This window comes from Balaenoptera physalus, assembly GCF_965194825.1.
Source record: "Balaenoptera physalus genome assembly, chromosome: 4".
Lineage (NCBI taxonomy): Eukaryota > Metazoa > Chordata > Mammalia > Artiodactyla > Balaenopteridae > Balaenoptera > Balaenoptera physalus.
Genome location: NC_138891.1, coordinates 127,790,747 through 127,813,128, shown reverse-complemented (window position 1 = coordinate 127,813,128; position 22,382 = coordinate 127,790,747). Strand labels below are relative to the sequence as shown.

General features: G+C 39.9%; 1 protein-coding gene across 8 annotated transcripts in view; it reads right to left on the bottom strand.

Annotated features, from left to right (window-relative positions):
- The window catches only part of LOC309660103 (uncharacterized protein), a 293,525-nt gene that overhangs the window by 75,576 nt on the left and 195,567 nt on the right, over positions 1-22,382 (bottom strand). The window contains exons 4-5 of one of the 8 annotated variants that reach the window (XM_082460650.1): positions 7,066-7,232; positions 7-1,673 (exon numbers count right to left, since the gene is read on the bottom strand). The exons of 6 other annotated variants lie outside the window; for them this stretch is intronic. In XM_082460650.1, coding sequence (XP_082316776.1) covers positions 1,542-1,673; positions 7,066-7,232 — 299 coding nt within the window. In that variant the 3' untranslated portion in view covers positions 7-1,541. Of the gene's footprint in view, positions 1-6; positions 1,674-7,065; positions 7,233-12,930; positions 13,064-22,382 lie in introns of those variants that run through there. One more of the 8 variants, XR_014263131.1, reaches the window with a different exon arrangement.

Genomic DNA, 22,382 nt, shown 5'->3' with positions numbered 1-22,382 from the left:
ATACAGTTAGACTCGAGGTAATGAAAACAGTAGCCAACATTTAGGATCCAAATGATTTTAAAACCCTTTACTTTGGTCTCATCAGTGGAGTGCAGTGTGGAAGAGGAGTACACCTCAGTGGAAAGAAATCTAGCCCTGGAATAAATCGGTGTGAACTTTAAAAATCCAGAAACTTGTAGAGCAGCGGTCCCCAACATTTTGGGCACCAGGGACCGGTTTCGTGGAAGACAATTTTCCACGGACCGGGGTCGGGGTGGGGGAGCTGATTCAGGCAGTAATGCAAGTGATGGGGCGCAGCAGATGAAGCTTCTCTCGCTCACCCGCCACTCACCTCCTGCTGCGCGGCCCGGTTCGTAACAAGTCACGGACCGGTACTGATCCACAGTCCAGGGGTTGGGGACCCCGTTGTAGAGTGAAAAACCATCGTAAAAGCCAACAAAACTACCCTCTTTTTGGAGACATAGAGAGGTTAGTGCTTTGCCCAAGGTCACATGGCTACTGAGAGGTAAAACAGGAACTGGAAACCACATTTTCTGACAACTTGACTCATACCCTTTCCAAGCCCCTGCTCTGTCTACACTCAGTTCTTGTTATGCTCTGTGTGAAATGCAAAAGAGAGAAAGAAGAGTCTAACACAATCACCACAGAAAGGGGAGGACAGAATTTCATGTCCAAGAAAGTAAAACTCTAATTTCTTTGTATGATAAAAATGCAAGAGTGGAAAAATACAATACTCCAAAATTGAATAAATCATCTGTATATGTCTTTATTGTGGATATGTAGTTTTTCCAGAAATTTCTGTCATGACGAGTTGATATGTAAAAGCTTGAAAAACACAGATAATTTTGTCTTAAATGGTTCTCCACCTACAATTTAAGTATATTTGTAACAGTTCATATCTTTGGTTAATTAAAACACACTCATATTTTCCTTTCAATGATTGATAGAAAGTTCTTTGGCTTTAAACCTAGCTAAGTCGTAGAGAAGGAATGTCACAATCATTTTAATACTTAAAGCAAAGTGAAATTATTTTGCCTCATTAAATAATATTTTTAACATTACAGGCATAGTTGTTGCAAAATAAAAAATTATCTGAAGATCCAGTAATTTTAAATATGATCTCTGTGTAACTCATGTACATACACATATATTTGTGTTCATTCTTTCATTTCTTAATTTATTTATTCAACAAAAATTTGTTGAGCACTTATTATGGGCCTGGCTCACTACCACAAGGTTTAACACATAAAAATACAAAATGTTCTTTCTGTTTCCTTATCAGAAATAGTTACTTAGACCTTAACAACTGTTAGAGCAAGATAACTCCAGGCCATCCGTCAAATGTTTACCATTATCAAAACTCTCCCTGGAGGGAGTTGCAACTTTGGCTCACCTCACCAGCAGTAATTTAATTTTTCCTAGGTTCAAAGTGTTCTAAATGCCTCAGGCACAGCAGAGAAATAAAATAAGATCCCTGGCTCTGGGAAGCTTACATTCCATTGGAAGGAACAAAAATAAACAAATAAATATACACTATAACTTCAGGTAGTACAGAGTTCAAAGAAGAACAATAAGTGTAGTAGAAAGATGGCAAGCATGGGGGGAGGGGGGTGGTTATTCAAATAAGGTGGTCCAGAAAGTCCTCTCTGAATAGATGACGTTTGCACAGAGACCTGAATAAAATAAAAGCAAGCCTGTGTATATCTTGGGGGAAAGCCGTGTAGCCAAAGCAAACAGCAAGGGCAAAAATGTGGGTAGAAACATATTTAGTATGTTCAAGGAACAGCAAGGAGACCGGTGTGGCCAGGGTGCATGGAAAAGGGGGAGCGTGATAGAAAATGGCTTGGAAATGTAGACCCTTGTCTTTGTATTTTATAGTCACTGGGATGCAAAGTGTTTTGGAGGGTTCCGAGATAAGAACGGCATAATCTGATTGGCATTTCAAAAGATCACTTTGTTTTCTGTACGCAAATTAGGCTCTAGGAGAACAAGAGTGAGAGATGAGTTGAAGGCTTTTGGTGGCGGTCCAGGTGAAAGCTTTGACAAGGGTGATAATGATGAAGAATGGCTGGATTTTTGACGTATTTCAGAGGTAGAGCCAAAAGATTTACTAGCATATTTGGGGAATAAGGAAAAGAAGCGTGATGGTTGAGGTTGAGTAACCAAGTAAGTGGTGGTGTCTTTCATTGAAATGGGGAAAACTGGAGAGAGGAAGACATCAGGCTTCAGCTCGAGGGCATTGGTAAGTTTGAGACACTCACTAGACATCTAAATGGAGATGTAGAATAATTGAACACTTGACTCTGGAGTTCAGGGAGAACTCCTGGCTAGAAATAAAGATTTGGAAACCACCATCCTATTGACAATTTTTAAAACCTCAGGATTGCATGAGCGCAACTAAGAAACGAGTGTTAATTAGAAAAGACGCGGGCCAAAGACTACATCCTCAACATCCTATGGACCTGAAAGAGGAAGAGGAGCAGCAAAAGGTTCTGATAAGGAACAGCCAGGGGAGAAGCAGGAAACCTGGAGAATGTGGGATTCAGGAAGGCAACAGAAGAAAATATATCAAGATGGAAAAAATGATCAACTGAGTCAAAACTGGTGAGAGAACAAGGTGAGGACTAAACACTCATCCCTTGGAGTTAAAGATGGAGGCTAAGACCTTGTCAACGCAGAGGGCATTAGTGATCTTGGTGAACGCTAGCAACAACACCTGCACAGAGTAGGTGCGAGAGAGTACAGAAGGTAATGGTAATGTAGCTAACAAGTAGTAGAAACATTTCCCAAGAGTTTGGCTATAAAGAACAGAGATAGGCGGCAGTAGCTAGAGGAGAAACCCGTTCATATATTCTAGATTTTCTAGTTATAACTATAAAATAATTTCTGCCCTACAATCAATGTAATGTTGGCGGGGGTTTCTACATGCACAGGCCTTTTCTTAAATTAGAAATTTTAATTTTCATAATGGCCATAATAAAACAAATTCAAGTTCAGGATGCACTTTTGATATTATCTGGAAATGTTCAGCAGGAAAAAAAATGCTGAGAAATGCAAAGCAATATTTAGGTTCATTTAAGCTACCCAGCATCTGAGGGCTCTTCTGCATCTCCCAGAGGACATAACCATTATCATGCACACCAAAACTCAGTAAATACTATTTAGATTGAATTTGACACCACCAAATCCAGAGAAATTAAGGTTTAAAGAAATACCAGAACAAAATATCTGAGGTTGCCTGCAGATAAGGTTCTGCCAGGAAATCTTAATGGTCATTTTCATAAGGCGTAGTACAAAGTCAAAGCAACTATGTGGGCAATTTGGATAAGATACATCGAAATAAAATCTGGAAAAGCTAGAAAAATGAAACCAAATCAACCAACTGAGAGAGAGGTAGATGCAGGGAATTTCTCTACATTTTTATTTTATCCTTTGTGTCTTGTATACTGGAAATAAGGAGTGAGTCCTTTTTCAAAAAGTTATATTAATTCTGCATATAATCATTTGAGTTTTTTTCTGAATCTGGCAACGTTTACAAGATCACTTCCTTTAATTAAAATGATTTTGGCTGTGCCCTCTGGGTTAAACCTCTCCTCTCTACGCACCCAAGACTCCATCCTCAGGAGACGAGAAAGCCTCATGTCCTCAAAGTGAGACCACCCCTCCCTGGCCTCCACAGATCATTCAGAAGCCCTGAAGGGGGTGTCCCAGGCCCCCACTCCTTACTACCTCTCAACATTCAAAGAATCAACCTTGAGGCCATGAGGATTCACCTAATTATGGCCCATCCCACTAATTATACGGGTCAACCCAAGAAACTCCAACTCTCCTAGGTGACCTTTCATCTCCTCTAATCTAATCTCCCAGATCTCGCCATATCCCTGGGTCTGTTTCAATCCCTGACTCTCCCCTGAGACTCTTCCACTGTGCCCTCTGGAACTCGAGCCAGACGCCCTCAAAACATCCAATCACCTCAACTCTCCACAGGGGTTTTATTGCCCTTCCTAGTCTAACAGACACCTGGATCTCCCCGAGGGCATGCTGCCCCCCAAACCCTCTCAAGAGGTGGTTACTTTCTCCCACTGCCTCAGATTCTGAGTGGAGAGCTTGGGAAATGTCTTTCTTGATTCTCACTTCTACACCATCTATCCTTCCTAAAAGCTCAGCTTCGAATCCTCTTGTATCTCAAAAACCTTAGCGTCTAGCTCACTGTCATTCCCTCTCCAAAACTACCTCTATCTTTAATCCGAAGTGATTTTATTACTCATATGAATGATGTTCGCAACACCCCGGACTCTCGGCTCATTAAACTCTTCTCTTCCATAATCTTGATCTGAACAGTTTCCCAGCCACAGACTCCCCTGGTCATAACCCAGGCCTAGTCATAGTAAATAAATGCAACCCCTCTTTAATATCAATTTCAAAAATTATATTCTCTAACGTACAACAATCCTGCTCCAATAAACAGTCATTCCTTTAACCCTGCCCCCTTTCCACTCATTCTCTTAGTGTCTTCCTTTTCCTCCTGACCCAAAACTTAAATTCCACTTCAATCATTGTAGAACCTCCCTGGTGAACAATCTCAATCCCTTGCTCCTCTCTCACTCTGTAATACATTTTTAGCAAAACTTCAACCCTGGTCAAGTTCATCTCTCTACCTTCTCTACACTTGCATCTCTGCAACTAAACATGGCGAGGGTAAAATGGAAAAAACATGTTGGTTGGTCTCATCTTAAATTCATGACTTCCAACTTCAAGTGGGTTCTGTTGCTGCCCCAAAATTATGCTACACTTCCTTAGACCACCCATACTCACATTTATTCAATGATTGTGAGATACCTTCTCCTCTCTCCTGAATCTTTGACACAATCCCACCCTTTCATCACACTCCCAAATGATCAGCTCTCTTTTCACTTCACTGAGAATCTGTAAATCATCAGAAGAGAACTTCCTCAAGTTGACCCACCTACCATCATTGGCCCCCATACACTATAATTTTCTCCTATTACTATAATCAGTGATCCTTAAAGAGTGGTCCCCAGCCCAGCAGCATCAATATCACCTGGGATATTAGAAATGCAAATTCTCAGATGGACGCAGATCTACTGAATCAGAAACTCTGGGGGTGGAGCCCAGCAATCTGCATTCTACCAAGTCCTAGGAATGATTCTGACACGTGCTAAAAGCTTGAGAGCCATCTGGGAAACATTTTCTTTAAATGTGTCTAAAAGTCCTCCCCCAGAGACTGTTTTTAAATTTTAGGGGATAAGAGGTGGACAACAGGAGTTTTAAAAGCTCCCCCAAGTGATTCTAATGGGCAATTTTGAAAACCACTGCTATGAATGAACGGTCCACACTCATATCTAAGGACAACCTCTCAATATGATCAGTAGCTTCCCCCACCTTTGCCTCCTCAAACACAATTCACCAGCAATTTCTTCTCTTCTCTCTCTCCTGAATCTTTGATTTTTCTTCTCCGCTAGAGCGTGCCCATCTCCCTAAAACATGCTGTTCTACCTCGTTAAAAGAAATTTCTCAACTCCACCCACTTCCAGTTACTGCCCTATTTTTCTACTTATCTTTACAGCAAAACACCTCTTTTTTTTTTATAAATTATTTTATCTTATTTTATTTATTTTTGGCTGCGTTGGGTCTTCATTGCTGTGCGCAGGCTTTCTCTAGCTGCAGTGAGCGGGGGCTACTCTTCGTTGCGGTGCATGGGCTTCTCATTGCGGTGGCTTCTCTTTGTTGCAGAGCATGGGCTCTAGGTGCGTGGGCTTCCGTAGTTGTAGCACGCAGGCTTGGTAGTTGTGGCACACGGGCTTAATTGCTCCACGGCATGTAGGATCTTCCCGGGCCAGGGCTCGAACCCGTGTCCCCTGCGTTGGCGGGCGGATTCTTAACCCCTGTGCCTCCAGGGAAGTACCAAAACACTTTGACTGGTATCTTTTTTGATACAAAACACTCAAGAGAAATCTATGCTAATTATTTCCAGTGCACATCTTTCCATTCCCATTCTCATTAAAACCACTCTAATCAGCTTTTCTCCCCACTACCCTAGGAAATCTGGACATGCTAAGGACACTAACGACCTCCAAGCTCCTCGAGCCAATGGTTCGTCTCAATCCTCATTATACTTGATTTATCAGCAGCAGCTGACACTGTTGATTACTCCCTCCCCCTGGAAACATGTTCTTCACTTTGTTTTCAGGAAACCATCTCCTCTTCTTGTTATTTTTTTCTCCCTGCTGTGCTGGCAGCTCCCTCTCTGTCTTCTTTGTTGATTTCTCCTTAGTGTTGGGGTGCGCCAGGCCCCAGTCTTTGGTCCCCCTCTCATGTCTCTCCACACTCACTCTTTTGGTGATCACATCTCATTTAATGAATTTAAAGACCATCTAACATTAACATCTACAAAACTTCTATTTCCTGGTAAGACCTTACTCCAAGACTCATAAAGCCATCTGTCTCTTCACCATGTCCCAACAGACACCTTAAACTCAACATGTCCAAAACTGATTGCTGAGCTTTCCTCCCAAAACGATGCTCTTTCCAGTCTTCCCCAAATCAATCAACAGCAACTCTGTCCTTCCGACTAGGCGTCTTCCTTGGTCCCTTGACTCCTCTCTTTTGCGCACACACACATATGCCATTCAGTCTGTCAGCAAATCCTGTTGGCTCTACTTTTAAATTTATTTGGAAACCCACCCTTTCTTACACTCTCCATCGCATCCACCTGTAAACTACCGTCTCTCTTGCCTGAATTAGGCAAGAGCATCCTCGCTGGTCTCACGATTCCAGCCTTGTCTCACCACAGTCTATTGTTAACCCAGCATCCAGAGAGATACTTTTAAGATATGTCAGCCCTCACCACCTTTTCACACAGAACTCCCCATCAGTTCCCTGTTTCATTCACAGTAAGAGCTAAGGACTTTACAAGCCCCAACAATGCTATCCAATTCTAGTCTGCTGTTTCTCTGACTCATTTCCTGGAACTCCTACTCAATCACTCCTCTGTAATCACAGGGACGTCCTTGCTATTCCTCTTCATGTCAGCCATGATCTCACCTCAGAGCTTGTGCTGAGTGTCTTCAGTAGGCCCCTCCAGACCCTGTCCCCACCCTTCTCAGCCCTGCTCTGTACCCTGGAAGGATGAACTCCATGAATGACCACAACGGTCCCCCTGGCCCTCTGCTTCCAGGTGGATTCAGCCAGGGCAGAGCACAGCAGAAGATCTGAAGGAAGGACGAATGCGAGGTTAGAGTCTCCTTTTCTCTCCTTTGCGGTGCTTTCTTCCTGCAGTGTTGGTGCAGACACTGCATCCCTCAACCTAAGGTCACAGCTCCCATCAGGCACTCTCCACACAGCCTCTTATCCCGAGGTTCCCAAACCACTGCCCAGTCACCCCCTCAGGACTAGTGCCGATTATAGTGCCCACATCTCTAGCTTCGGGAAACCACGCTGTCCCTTATCATTTCCTTACAGCCGGCCCACAGGTTTTTTTTTAATTGAAATATAGTTGATTTATACAATATTGTGTAAAGTTTAGTGTTATTTATATATATATATATATATCGTTTTTCTGATTCTTTCCTGTTATAGTTTATTACAAGATAGTATGGAGGGTCCTTTAAAAACTAAAAATAGAGTTACCATATGATCCAGCAGTCCCACTCCTGGGCATATATCCAAAAAAGACGAAAGCTCTAATTTGAAAAGATACGTGCACTCCAATGTTCATAGCAGCACTATTTACAGTAGCCAAGACATGGAAGCAATCTAAAGGGCCCCCATTTTAAAAAATAATCACTTTTTTCAACTCTCCTCAAAATATCCAATTTGATTGTATCATCCGTCTCCTGCTCTGACTGATGCAGGGCCTTTGCACTTGCTGTTTCCTCTGCCTAGGCGCTCTTTTCCAAATATGTACATCACTCGCCCCCAAGCCTCTTTCAAGTCTTCACTCAAATGTCACCATCTCAGCGAGGCCCTCCCTGTTCTTCTGATTTAAAATTGCACTTTTCCTCACCCTCTTTCCCTGTACCTCTTCCCTACTTTGCTCTTTTCCATGGCATTTATCATCCTCTAATATGCCAACTTATTTATTTTATTTATTGCTTATCTCCCCCTCCTCCCACTAGAATTGAAACTCCCTGAAGACAGGGATTTTTGTTTGGTTTTATTCACTGCTTATATCATGAACATGTAGAACAGTACTTAACTGCATGGGGCCAGTATGCAATAGACGTTTCTTAAATGCATGCAAAACAAAAAACAAAAACAGAACAAGCAGAAAAGTCCTCCTAAGATGCCAGGAGGTTAAGAAAACTTGAAAATCTTGCCAAGTTTTAGTAATGTGATCGGTTTAGCTTTATCCAAACCCAGGCGAACTGTTAACTAGAGATTTTATTGAGTTTCACCACTGGTGACTTAAGATTGCTATTTGAACAGGTAAAGCCTAGAAAGACAGACTTGCCCTTCAAATCCCACTTTTAAAGTGAATGTTAAAGTCTATATATCATTTCAGTTGCTTAATTAGACATAAAGCCCGGTCTCAGAAGTGTATAGCAGAAATAGCTTTAGTTTGATTACATGTGATTACTCAGTGTTTTCTATCTCCTGGCAATATATTGAGCCTGCATTTTGTGAGTTTGTAGGAGAAAGTAATTTTTTACTCAAGTAATTTTGCATGGATGAATTCTCAGCACCTCAGTGCCATTATTCCTGACATGTAGAAAAACCCAAAGCCCTGCATTTCTCTCAATCTTTGGATCTATAATTCTTTCTATAATTTTCTTGCTCCTTTAGTTCATCTTCCCCTCATTGAAATTAGAAAAATTTTATTCTTTTGTGAATGAAGCCCTCTTGACACCAGCCTACCCAGGATGCAGGTATATAACCCATAAATTATTTAAAGTGAAAAGAGCTGTCATTCCGATGATGTCACCTGCATCTTATCCTTAGGAGTTTCCTTTCATGTGAGGATCTGAAAATGTTTTACAAGCATTATTGGATGATGATACCTGAATGTCCTCCTGCAGGTACCCTGGCCTGCTTTAAAAGTCTCCACCTCTGCCTTAAGCCTGCCAGGAGGACCCCACTGTTTCAACAGAAATAAAATCATGCTTTCCAAGGTTTGTGTATTGTGATTATCTTTCCAATGGTCCGTTTGAACATCTTTTACACTCTGGTAGAAATACAGGATACAATTAAAGTAGGCAATATCTAGGGACTTCCCTGGTGGCGCAGTGGTTAAGAATTCGCCTGCCAATGCAGGAGACACGGGTTCGAGCCCTGGTCCGGGAAGATCCCACATGCCGCAGAGCAGCTAGACCCGTGCACCACAACTACTGAGCCTGTGCTCTAGAGCCCGCGAGCCACAACTACTGAAGCCTGTGCATCCAGAGCCCGTGCTCCGCAACAAAGAGAAGCCACCGCAATGGGAAGCCCACGCACCGCAACCAAGAGTAGCCCCCGCTCGCCGCAACTAGAGAAAGCCTGCACGCAGCAACGAAGACCCAACACAGGCAAAAATAAATAAACAATTAATTAATTAATTATTTAAAAAGTAGGCAATATCTAAGGTTGATGCCCATTTCATATGCCAATATCAAATTTACAATATGAACTGATATGACAGAACAATCATTTTATTTCAGATTCACAGGTGGATTCATAACTCCTTGATTTATTATGATGGAATATGTTTACGTGGTAGGGATCTGAATGCAACAATCTGAAATGGATATTTAATATGGAACTAATTGCTCAACCGTTAAAATTAGTTGTCATATATTATGATAACTTATATTTCTTTTCTGACTAAAAAGTCACATTTATTGTTAGAAATGTGGAGTACATATAAATGCAAACTAAAGGAAAATAAAACTCACTCTTAGTCCCATGGGGCAGTCATAGAGACGTGTCACTCAGATGATGTTCAAAGAAGGAATTGTTGTCCAGCTTCAGTAAATGTGACTGGCTGACAACCTCCAAAGGTTAACTCCTTCAGCACCTGCCTCAGCTTCCAAGCTGAGGTCCCGCTCATCTCAGGGCAACCCCCAAACAATGAGTGAGCAAGGCCATGGTAGCCAAATTCATGGTAACCAAAGTCAAGGAAGTGATGCAAAGGGCTGGCCATTTCTGCCCAACGCGGCCCCTTCTAATGCGCTATCTTTGCTCCTGAGCTCCTACTGGCCTGATAGAGACTGTCTACAACACAATCTGGTGGTTCTCCTACTTAATATTCCTTCCTCGCCTTTTCTTTCACGGGTGTTACTCCCCAATAATCCATTTTTTTATTTCAATTGTGGTGAAATAATAGACATAACATAAAATTTACCTTATTAACCCTTTTTAAGTATACAGTTCAACAGTATTACGTATATTCACATTGTTGAGATTGAAACTCTGTACCCGTTTAACAACTCCCCATCCTCCCCTCCCCCAATCCCTGGCAACCACCATTCTACTTTCTGTTTCTATGAACTTGACTGCTCTAGATGACCTCATGTAAGTAGAATCATGCAGTATTTGTCTTTTTGACAAATACTGAGTACGATGTCCTCAAGGTTCAAGGATGTGTCAGAATTTCATTCCTTTGTTAAGGCTGAATAACATTACATTGTATGTATAAATTACATTTTGTTCATCCATTCATTTGTTCATGGACACTTGGGTTGCTTCCACCTTTTGGCTATTATAAATAACACTGCTATGGACATGGGTATGCAAATATCTCTTTGAGACACTGCTTTCAATTCTTTTGGATATATACCCAGAAATGGAATTGCTAGATCATATGGTAAAAATATTTTTAGTTTTCTGAGGAAGCACCATATTGTTTTCCATAGTGGCTGCACCATTCTGTATTCCCACCAACAATGCCCAAGTGCTGTATTTTCTACAGATCCTCATCAACACTTGTTATTTTTAATTTTTATTTTTTGATAGCAGCCATCCTAATGGGTATGAGGTAGTATCTTGTGATTTTGATTTGCACCTACCTAGTGATTAGTAATGTTGAGTATCTTTTCACATGCTTGTTGACCATTTGTATATCTTCTTTGGAGAACTGTTTATTCAAGTCCTTTGTTCATTTTTAAGTTGGATTATATGTTTTGTGTGTGTGTGTGGTTGAGTTGTAGTTGTTTACATACTCTAGATATTAACCTCTTTTCAAATATATAGTCTGTGAATATTTTCTCCCATTTCATAGGTTATCTTTTTGCTCTGTTGATTGTCCTTTGATGCACAGATGTTTTTAATTTTGATAGAGTCCAATTTACCTATTTTCACTTTTGTTGCCTGTGCTTTTGGTGTCATATCCAAGAAATCTTTGTAAAATCCAACGTTATCAAACTTTTCCCCTCTTTTCTTCTAAGAGTTTTATAGTTTTAAGTCTTATATTTAGGTCTTTGATCATTTTGAGTTAACTTTTGTAGTATGTGGTAGTATAAGGTGGGGATCTAACTTTGTTCTTTTGCATGTGGATATCCAGTTTTCCTAGCACCATTTGTCAAATTCCTAATAATCCTTTTGCACTCCTAACTTTGCCACAGTGTCTGCTTCCCAGATGACCCAATTAGCACATCCCTGAATCAGAGGTAGCAACTGCTAAGGTTCTCTATCTATCCTTCCAGTCCTGTCACTCTCTCTCCTCTCCCTCTCTCCCTACAATACACACACACACACATGCCCTTCTTCATACTGCTGTGTGTGCTGTTATTTAAACATAACAATATATTGTTATGTTTCTGTTTCATTAGATATTTTCAGCACCATCAAGTTTAAAAACTCTGTAGTGACTCATGTGGATGTACCATTATTTGCTTAACCAATACACTATTTTTAATGACCATATATTAAAAGATTACTTCATTTTTTAAAAAAATCCTGTTTCCTTTTAGAAGACTGACCTATGAAAAAGTATATGCTTGAATTATAGAAAAAAAACTTTACTGGAAATGTATTGATTATTGTTTCAATTATTCTTAGTTTTTTTCTTCCTTTACAGACTTTTGTGTAAAATCTGAAAACAATGAATATTTAGGCTTCTATGTCTTAAATAAAAATAGAATTCGCTAGACCCTTCATATGGTGCACTGGGAGACCTAAAAATGCACTTCATCCAGGTTCTGGTTGGAAGTGATGATAGGGTTTTAATTCCTCGAGGAACAAGATGCCCTGGGATGGCAAAGCTATTTAGTGCGCTTGTTAGTGCATTTGACCTCAGGGCTGACCAGTGCTAAGAAATCCACTCTCCAGCAACCTCCAACCCACTCTCCAGTTCTCTTTTCCTTGGATCTCCTTGCTCTATCTCCAGGAACTTACTGACTTCACTGGCTGCCAAAACTTTGAAAGATTCCTAGCAACAGGGCAGAAGCAACTACAGGCAGAGCAAAGCTATGGAAGACGGGAAACCAAGTTCCCCTCTGGCCTCTTACTGGCTCTGTGATTCTAGTTACATCTCTTACACATTCTGAGCCTTGTTTTCCCATCTTTAAAGTAGCGGTAGTAATTACCTTCTGCTCAAAGTTGTTGTGAGCTTCAAATAAGGTAACATGTGGGGAAGTAATTTATAAATAGAAGGCATGATACAAATTTCAGTTGTTATTCTTAATAATTAGCGAGTGTGGTCAAGCGTGCAAGTAACCAGTGGCTTCAGTGCCTCGGGCTTCTTGGGGAAACAGGAGGGCTGGCAAACTTCAACCCTCACATGTAACAAACAACGTCACTCACCACAGCTTGCCACATATTTGTCAAGCGGAGCCAAGGCTCCCAAACACTACTCACTGATGGACTGATCTGCAGGTTTCAGCCCAATCAACGGCAGCTTTTTAACCACCACTGAGTATCCATAACAACCAGCAATGGAGATTTGTTCAGTCCTCGGACATTCAGTGGTGCCCAGCTGGTCTAAGTCCTCCTTACCAGAACAACCAGAGATTCCAGGGAGGGTTGGCAATCCCCTGGAGGAACAAGAAAATGCCATTCGTTCCAGGCTATTTGATACTGCGTAAGAGTGAAGTCACAGGAACTCAGATGTGAAGAAAGTGCAGACTGCCTCACTGACCCTTGTGAAAAGTTAAAGCCTCCGTATAAGTACCAAAGGGCAGAGCCAACCTGGAATTCTACATCCTCCAGCATCCTCAGTCTCTGAGGTATAAAAAACAACTCCATCTGAGGAAATTTCCACATCCATTCGACTCCCACTCTCTTCACTCCCTCCCCCACCCACCCCCACTGCAATGAAATGCTTCTGAAATCAATGGACTCCAACGTATTTTGAACATAAAGATGAACAGAACGTTCACCATGGTCCCTTTATAGGACTATAAATGCCTGTGCCCCTACTCTGGTCAAGAAAGGGAGAAGCTGTTTTCTGATTCTTGTATTAAAACACCTGAAATATGACACTGTTTAATCTTTCAATCAAAGGGAACTAAAACTGGAATCAAGGGTTCGGCCTGCTTCTAAGGGAAGGATCAAGACTTAGGGAAATAGAAAGTCAGGTTGACATTGTTGAGAACTCAGGATACAGCACTGTGTCAAATAAGCATCCTATTCCAGCTCAAAATCTTCCCCTGGCAGCATGGCGGTGGGGATTGTTCATATGAACTCACTGAAAATAAAAAAAAATGTACTGGTGGTGAATTAAAATCAGAATTTCTATTTTCTAAGCTCCTGTGCTTGCGTAGGTAGAGAGAAAGAGGTAAAGAGGGAAGAAAGAGAGAAAAAAAAATTTGATACTTAAAGAGTTAATAGTATTCGTGCAGGTTGCAAGTCTGAATAAAGCTAGAAGGAGATATATAAATAGCATCTCCCTTCATACACACATTTGAAAGAAGTCAAAAATCTATTTCTTAGGGAAAATAATTGCTGTTCAAGAAAAATCATTCCAACATTTCGTTGGAGTCAGTCCCCTCCCCCAAATCCTTCCCATCCGGCTCTAACCACCATCCCACACTTCCCTCAGCCTATACCTTGGCTGCTCCAATCCCTCACTTCCATCTACTCCTCTATCTGCTACATGGGTCCAGCTTCCTCAGTAACAAGTTGATTTTATTTTTGATAAGTTGAACAATGATCCTGACATCATCAAATAAAATGGACATATTTCTGTTCTTCTCTTACTTGTCCTTGTTGTGATACTTTCCATCACTGGCCGTCTCAGCATCCCTCCTCCTCAACATCTGGGATATCTCTCTATTTCAGCTTTAATCCCATTTCTCCTTCTGATCCCTTTCAAACACCTTTAGCACATTTCCTTCTCCTTTGTAATCTATGAAATGTTTAGGTTTCCACAGCTCTATTCTAAGCCCCCTGCTCTAATCGGTCTACAAACCAGCCATTGATCAGCTGATCCATGTTTATGTGCCAATGGTTGTCTTCTAGCTCGTAACCTTCTGCTGGACTTCAATCCTGTATAACTGACTGCCCATGTTTTGCATCACATGGGCATCTGAACCCTCTCAAGCCTGACCTTCCTATACTTCTAAGAATGGCCCTACCTTCCACCCAGTGACCACAGCCATAAACCTCATCGACATTCTAAACACTCTCCCTTTACTTGCTCTTCCACATCCAGTTAGTCGCCATCCTATAAATTCTATCTCCTTCATTTGTCTCAAAATCATCTTTTCCCTCAATCTCCACTGCCATTGTTTAAGTCCACACTCTCAACAGTTCACTCCAGGTTTAGTTAAATAGCATACTAATCCATCTGCCCACATCAACTGTGCCACTATCTATCTCCCTTCAACCTCTATTCTAGTTACAACTATGAGAATGGTGATTAAAAATTTCAAGTTTTTTAACTTCAAAGTATACTACAAAGCTACAGTAATCAAAACAGTTTTGTACTGGCACAAAAACAGACACATAGATCAATGGAACAGCATAGAGAACCCAGAAATGAACCCACACTTATATGGGTAATTAATCTACAACAAAGGAGTCAAGAATGTACAATGGAGAAAAGTCAGCCTATTCAGTAAACGGTGTTGGGAATACTGGAAGACTACACGCAAAAGAATCAAACTGGACTACTTTCTCACACCAAATATGAAAATAAACTCAAAATGGATTGAAGTCTTAAATGTAAGACCTGAAACAATAAAGCTTCTGGAAGAAAATATTATACTCTTTGATATCTGTCTTAGCAATTTTTTTTGGATATGTCTCCTCAGGTAAGGGAAATAAAAGCAAAAATAAACAAATGGGACTAATCAAACTAAGAAGATTTTACACAGTGAAGGAAACTATCAACAGAATGAAAGAGCCACCTACTAAATGGGAGAAGATAGTTGCAAAAGATATATCTGATAAGGTGTTAATATCTAAAATATACAAAGAACTCATACAACTCAACATCACAGAAACAAACAACCCGATTAAAAAATGAGCAGAGTAGCGAATATACATTTTTCTAAAGAAGACATACAGATGACCAATAGGCACATGAAAAAATGCTCAACATCACTAATCATCATGGAAATGCAAATCAAAACCATCCTGCTTTGTGACCACCTAGAGGGGTGGGATGATGCAAGAGGGAGGGGATATGGGGATATGGGGATATATGTATATGTATAGCTGATTCACTTTGTTATACAGCAGCAACTAACACAACAATGTAAAGCAATTATACTCCAATAAAGATGTTAAAAAAAAAACACAATGAAATATCACCTCATATCTGTTAGAATGGCTAATATCAAGAAGATAAGAAACAGCAAATGTTGACAAGGATGTGAAGAAAAGAGAACCACTGTGCACTGTTGGTGGGAATGTAAACTGGTGCAGCTAATATGGAAAACAGTATGGAAATACCTCAAAAAACTTTTAAAAAACTACCATATGATCCAGCAATTCCACTCCTAGGTATTTATCCCCCACAAAATGAAAACTCTAATTAGAAAAGATATATGCACCCCTAAGTTCCTTGATGCATCATTTACAATACCAAGATACAGAAGCAATCTAAGTGCCCATCAATAGATGAACGGATAAAGAAGATGTGGTACGTATATATATAAATAATGGAATATTACCCAACCATAGAAAAGAAGGAAATCTTTCCATTTGCGACAACATGGATGGACCTAGAAGGTATTATGCTAAGTGAAATAAGTCAGACAGAGAAAGATAAATATTGTATGATTTCACTTATATGTGGAATCTAAAAAACAAAATAAAAGAATAAACGGGGGGGGGGAAGAGAGGGGGAGGGGGAGGGAGGGAGAGGGAGAGATGGGGGGGATAGAGGGAGGGAGGGAGAGACGTCTCTCTCTCCCTCCCTCTATCCCTCTCCCTCTCCTTCTCCCACCTCCCTCTCCCTCTCCCACCCTCTCTAAAAAAAAAAAAAAAAAAAAAGAATAAACAGAAACAGAGTCATCGATACAGAGAACAAACAGATGGTTGCCAGAGGGGTTGCCAGGGACTGGGATTAAGAGAGAAATAGGTGAGAGAGATTAAAAGGTACACACTTTCAGTTACAAAATAAATGGGTCACAGGTATGAAATGTACAGTGTGGGGAATATAGTCAATAATTACGTAATATCTTTGTATGGTGACAGATGGTAACTAGACTTATCAGGGTGATCATTTTGAAATGTATGGAAATATCGCATCACTATGTTGTATACCGGGAACTAATATAGTGTTGTAGTTCAATTATGCTTCAAGAACAAACAAACTTGTAGAAAAAGAGATCAGATTTGTGGTTACCAGAGGTGGGGGGCAGGTAGGGGTAGGGGGAATTGGATGAAGGCGGTCAAAAAGTACAAACTTCCAGCTCTAAGATAAATAAGTACTAGGGATGTAATGTACAACATGATAAATATAATTAACACTGCTGTATGTTATAATATATAAAAGCTATTAAGACAGTAAATCCTAAGAACTCTCACCACAATGAAAAAGAATTTTCTACTTCTTTAACATTGTATCTATATGAGATGATGGGTGGTCACTAAATTATTGTGATAATTATTTCATGATGTATGTAAGTCAAGTCATTGTGCTGTACACCTCAAACTTATACAGTGTTGTATGTCAATTATATCTCAATAAAACTGGAAGAAAATAAAAAATAAAAAAATAAATATTTGAAAAATTAAAAAATAAAAGGGAAAAATGAATTTCAGGATTTTCAGTTAGAGGTTTGAGAATTCTGATCACACACTAACTAGATCCCTATGGGAAACTTCTCTAAATTTCCATTTCCTTAGCTCTATAACGAGCCTAATTATACTTTTTTGGAGGTTTGTTAGGAAAATTGAATGAGATACTATGCAAGTAGCTCTTAAACATTGCCTGGCATGTAAAAAGTCCTCAATAAGTAAAGAAACTCTATCTTTGTTAATGTTACCTTATCATAACAAAATTCTGATTGTTTTACTTTCCTGGTTATAATCCTAAAATTACATTCCAGTGCACCCAGAGTAAGTTCAGACTCTTCATTTTAGTTTCTATGAACTTCATAATCTGGCTTCTGCCTTCCTTTGGCTTCATCTCCTTAACCGACCTCACGTGCCATGTCTTCCCTAGACACATGGGACAACTATAGTTTCCAAAACATACCCTGCTATGTCCTCAGCATATCCACATTGCTGTCACTGCTCTTGAATGCCTTTATTCTTTTTATCAGCCAAAAGATTCCTATTCATTCTTTAAAACTCAGATCAAACCTCAAAATCTGCTGGGAAATGTCCTTTTTCCACACAATGTCATTTATCCACATTTATGGGAATCGCATCTTGGGTGTACCTACATCTTTTTGTAACTACATCAAAGCTTTTATCATCTTCTTCTCTTTGTGCTTCTCAGCTTGACTCTCTCTCCCTGTGCCCCCAATCCAGTACCATAAACTCTATTGGTACATGGGTCTTGTCTGTGTGTTCACCTCCTCCTATGCCTGGCACATAGCAAATGCTCAAAGCAAGTAGAGGAAGGAAGGGAGGAAGGAAGGAAGGAAGGAAGGAATGAAGGAAGGAAGGAAGGAAGGAAGGAAGGGAGGGAGGGAGGGAGGGAGGGAGGGGAGGGAGGAAGGAAGGAAAAGAAGGAAAGAAAGAAGGAAAGAAGGAATGGAGTAAATGGGAAGATAAGAGTAAATAGATGAAAAAAGGAAAACCAGCCATTTCTTACTATGCTGAAGTCCCATGGTATTAGTTCTTCAGCTTCTCAAGTCTCATAGACCCTCATTTTGCTGCAGCAAGAGACGTTATAATCTCTCATATAGAGAGTTCGTGTCTTCATCTCCCTGCAAACAATCACCCAGGTAGCTTTGCTTCTGTGCTCCTTATTCAATGGAATCCCTGCCTCCAGCCTGTTTTTTAATCCACTCTGATCCACAGATCTTCATCCTAACAAATGATCCTTTATTAATTCTGGAGAGATTTATCCCTTTGACTTTTTACAGTGCACTTTCAATGATGGGAACGAAAGGACAACCTGTGAAAAGAGCTAGAGAGAGGAATTTGTGCTTTACTTGTATGACTCCCCAGTAACTCAGAGATTCATTGAACAAATATATTTTGAACCCTTGCTCTTTGCCTCATAGCACATGATGCACAAGAAATACAAAAGTTGATATGCGAAGGTCCTGGTTTGGCAAGCTCACAGATTAGTGGATTCTTTCAACTGACATTGTTTTGAGTGCCTACTATGTGCCAGGCACTGTACTTGGTGCTGGGGAAATAGCAGTGAACAAAACATAAAAAGTCCCTGTTCTCATGGCAGTGACACCCTAGAAAGAAAAGCAGACAATAAACATTTGGGCTGCTCTGAGGATAAAAGAATGAAGAGGAACAAAGGTGAGCCCTGGGAGATCAATTATCTACTTGAGGTGGACCAATCAAGAAGTGATTGTACATTTCTTGGAGTAGGGTGGTAATGGTGGTAAAAGAAAACAAAACAAAAACAAAAAACTATTGAATTCTGTGGCGTCAACTGAATCTGCTGACAGATTGAACATGAGTTCTTAAAGAGAAACATGAGTCACACTGACATCAAGTATTTTTGAATAGTACCTGAGAGAAAAGAGCTGCCTTTCCTTGATTTGGAAAAGTCAGCAAGAGTAGATTTTTTTTTAGTGAAATAAGAAGCAAGATGATGATCTGAGAGTAAAGAATGAAGAGGAAGTGTAGAGAAGAGAGGTGAACTAGTTGTCTGGGAAAGTATTTAATTGTCTATCCCCTCTGGTTTGAAGGTGAGAGGAAGATGAAAGATAAAAATGTTTAATTGTATGTGGTATGTTTGAGATGCCTAGAAAGAATAACAGCATTTATATATAATCACTGGAAGATGTAATCACTAAAAGACATAACGGTGTAAATTTAAATCAGGATGTGTTGTGTTGGTGGAACTCTAACAGTGATATAACTTATCACAGTACGGGTTCAGGACATCATTCTCCTGCATTAGAGTTAAGACAGGGGAACATTTTGTATTTTAGAAAAGAATTGCTTTATTCTTTGTGGATTAGGATAAAGGACCACCAATCCTTTAGGAGTATAATCTTTCTTTATGGCAGCAGAAGTTATAGATCATGACTAATGGGGCTGATGTCGCAGAAATAAATGAATATTCACCAATAGCCGAGAAAAGCATGGTTAACTCCTCTCTGCGGGGACATTGGCTTATTGCACGCCCAGCTTTATTAAACATTTAGCCTCAGTTGTAAAGACTGTGGAAAGCAAAACCTTCAGTTCATATATCAGAAGAATCAGAATGCATCTCAAAGTTTATCATCTGTATTTCAACCAAAGAACATTTGGTGGATTTTGGTAGTGCTTTAGGTAGAATGTGTTGAGTTCTTATATTTCAATAAATAGAATTTATCCCCTGCTTACATTGTAAAAAAAAGAAAAAAGTGTTTTAAGAAGGAAGAAATGATGAACTGCAACAAATGTTACTGGTGGTTAAAATAAAATGAAGGCTGAGATTTACCTTTGAGCTTGACAATTTAAAGTCATTAGTGACCATGACAAGAACAGTTCTTGAGAAGTAGGGGGGAAGAGGGCCTGACAAGAGGAGGTTCCAGAGAGAACAAAAGGAGAATAACTAGAAATACAGAATATAAATAACTTTTCTAAGTGGTTTTTCCCAAGAGGAGCAGAGATATGGAGTCAGAGCTGTAGGAACATATGGGTTAAGGGAGGGTTGTTAAAATGGAAGATCTTACGGTTCCTCTGAAAGCTAATAGAAATGACACAGTGTGAGCAGAAATGATGATGCAGGAGGAGAGAAGTCGTAGGGAAGTAGAGAGAAAATGGAAACTAATGATGAAATAGAGGAATTGGCTTTAGATAAAATGAGGGAGGACAGATCAACCATGGTTACTGGAGATTAAGGCAAAGAAAAGATGTAAGTATTAGATTTATTAAGGGAACATGTCAAATTCTCTTTTTTTTAAGTTTTTTTTTTTTTGATGTGGACCATTTTTTTAAAGTCTTTATTGAATTTGTTACAATATTGCTTCTGTTTCTTTTTTTTATGTTTTGGTTTTTTGGCCATGAGGCATGTGGGATCTTAGCTCCCCAACCAGGGATCGAACCCGCACCCCCTGCATTGGAAGTCTTAACCACTGGACCGCCAGGGAAGTCCCTCAAATTCTCTTTTGATTGTTTTTATTTTTTGGCAAAATACAAAGCAAGGTTGAGACTAAGAAATGGGGAAATGGTGGAGGCTTGGGAGAGAGCAGAAGGGATGAACCAGTTAGTTAGTTTTTAATTGTCTGTCCTCTCTGTGGAATATTTCCTGCAGAAGTCCCCCATCAAAACCACGTGAGTCTATGTCATGGCCACAAATCATGATGGAGAGGTGAGCCCTTGTTCTAAATCTGGTTAATTCTGTCTTCTCTTAAGACCTCAACCTCCTGGATAAGCCTAGGAGTGAGGACCTCACACAAGGTGGGCGAATGCTGATTCCTTCCATGGGAATTTTGGACCTGGAAATGAGAGTGTCAGTCTCCCTCTGGAAAGGCTTGATTTGTGGAAACGCAAATCCTTGTTTCATGCCAGGGGAAAGTGAAAAGCACATCTGCGGGGACAGGGGTGGGGGAGAATAAAGTAGATGTGAATAAACAGCAAAGTGAGAGAGTCCTGAGAGTGTGGTTAAACCTAACTCCAGACATTCCTGAATCCTAGACCTTGGATTGCAAGAGAATCCTTAATATTGTCCCATACCCTTTTTTGCTTGACATAGCTTGACTTTGTTTTCTATCACATGCAGCTATAAGGTTCCAAAATAAGCCACCCTCCACCATGGCTGGCCTGGTGAATAGGCAGAACAGGCACTAAGGGTATATAATATGAGGGATTCAGGAAAGTGAACTTTCTTGAGCAAAGTATCTTCCCCAATTCACCAGCTGTGGTTTATGAAATTCCACAATGAGGGTGGAAGGGACTCACCATTTACCAAGTAACTTCTAGAAGTCTAACCCTAAGCTAGGTGTCTTAAAAACATTATCTCATTGAGATAGTCAGTCCTTCGGCACTGGAGAAAAGCTTAATTTTCCATAGCCCATGGAAGAAATATCCCTTCCTAAAATATACACATAGATGTCCAAAATATCATTGTATATGCCTTTGTCCAGCTTTAGGTGGGAGTAACATTAATTATGATATTTAGAAATGATAAAATTATGATTTAATGAGAAGAAAGCAGTGAGGTAAGAAAATGTGAATTCTTGAGCTGGAGACAAAGACACTGAAAATAAGAGTACAGTAGACAGAGGGCTAGGAGTGAAGTGGCAGTCACGAAACACACAACAGCAGACAGAGGTAAATCAGGCATAAAAAGAAAAGCTATAGGCAGCTGCTGAAAGCAACGCATCCAGACAGATAAAAAAAGTGTCTGGGAAGGAGAAAGACTGGTGTGTGGAAATGCCTATTAAGGGAATCAATTATTGCTCAATATGTCAGGTGAGCTTTCTCAACTGGATTATAAGGTTGGAAGGGATTACATAAAAAGTAATGTCCTTAGTTATCAGAAGTTCAAAAAAGAAAGGTCTGCCTGGATTCAGATGAAAAGCCAGTGGAGAAAAAGAATGTGATACAAAAAATAAATGTCCATAAAAGCCAACTCTCTATCCCATGGAAAGCTTTTTATTTTCAGCTAGAATAAATAACAGGATGTTGTACTTACTGAAATTTAGCTACCAAAACAGAGAGATATCTAATGCATATATATTTATATAATACATATACTGGACACATATTGTATATCTCTTTGATTTTGTGGCTAAACTTAAAATATACAAATATAAATATATAAAGAAATATGTATATATATAGATATATAATGCTCTACAAAAAATATTATTAAGAAAGGATTATGGGGAGGATTCAAAGTTAAAGGGGCAAGGTTGTCATTTGGG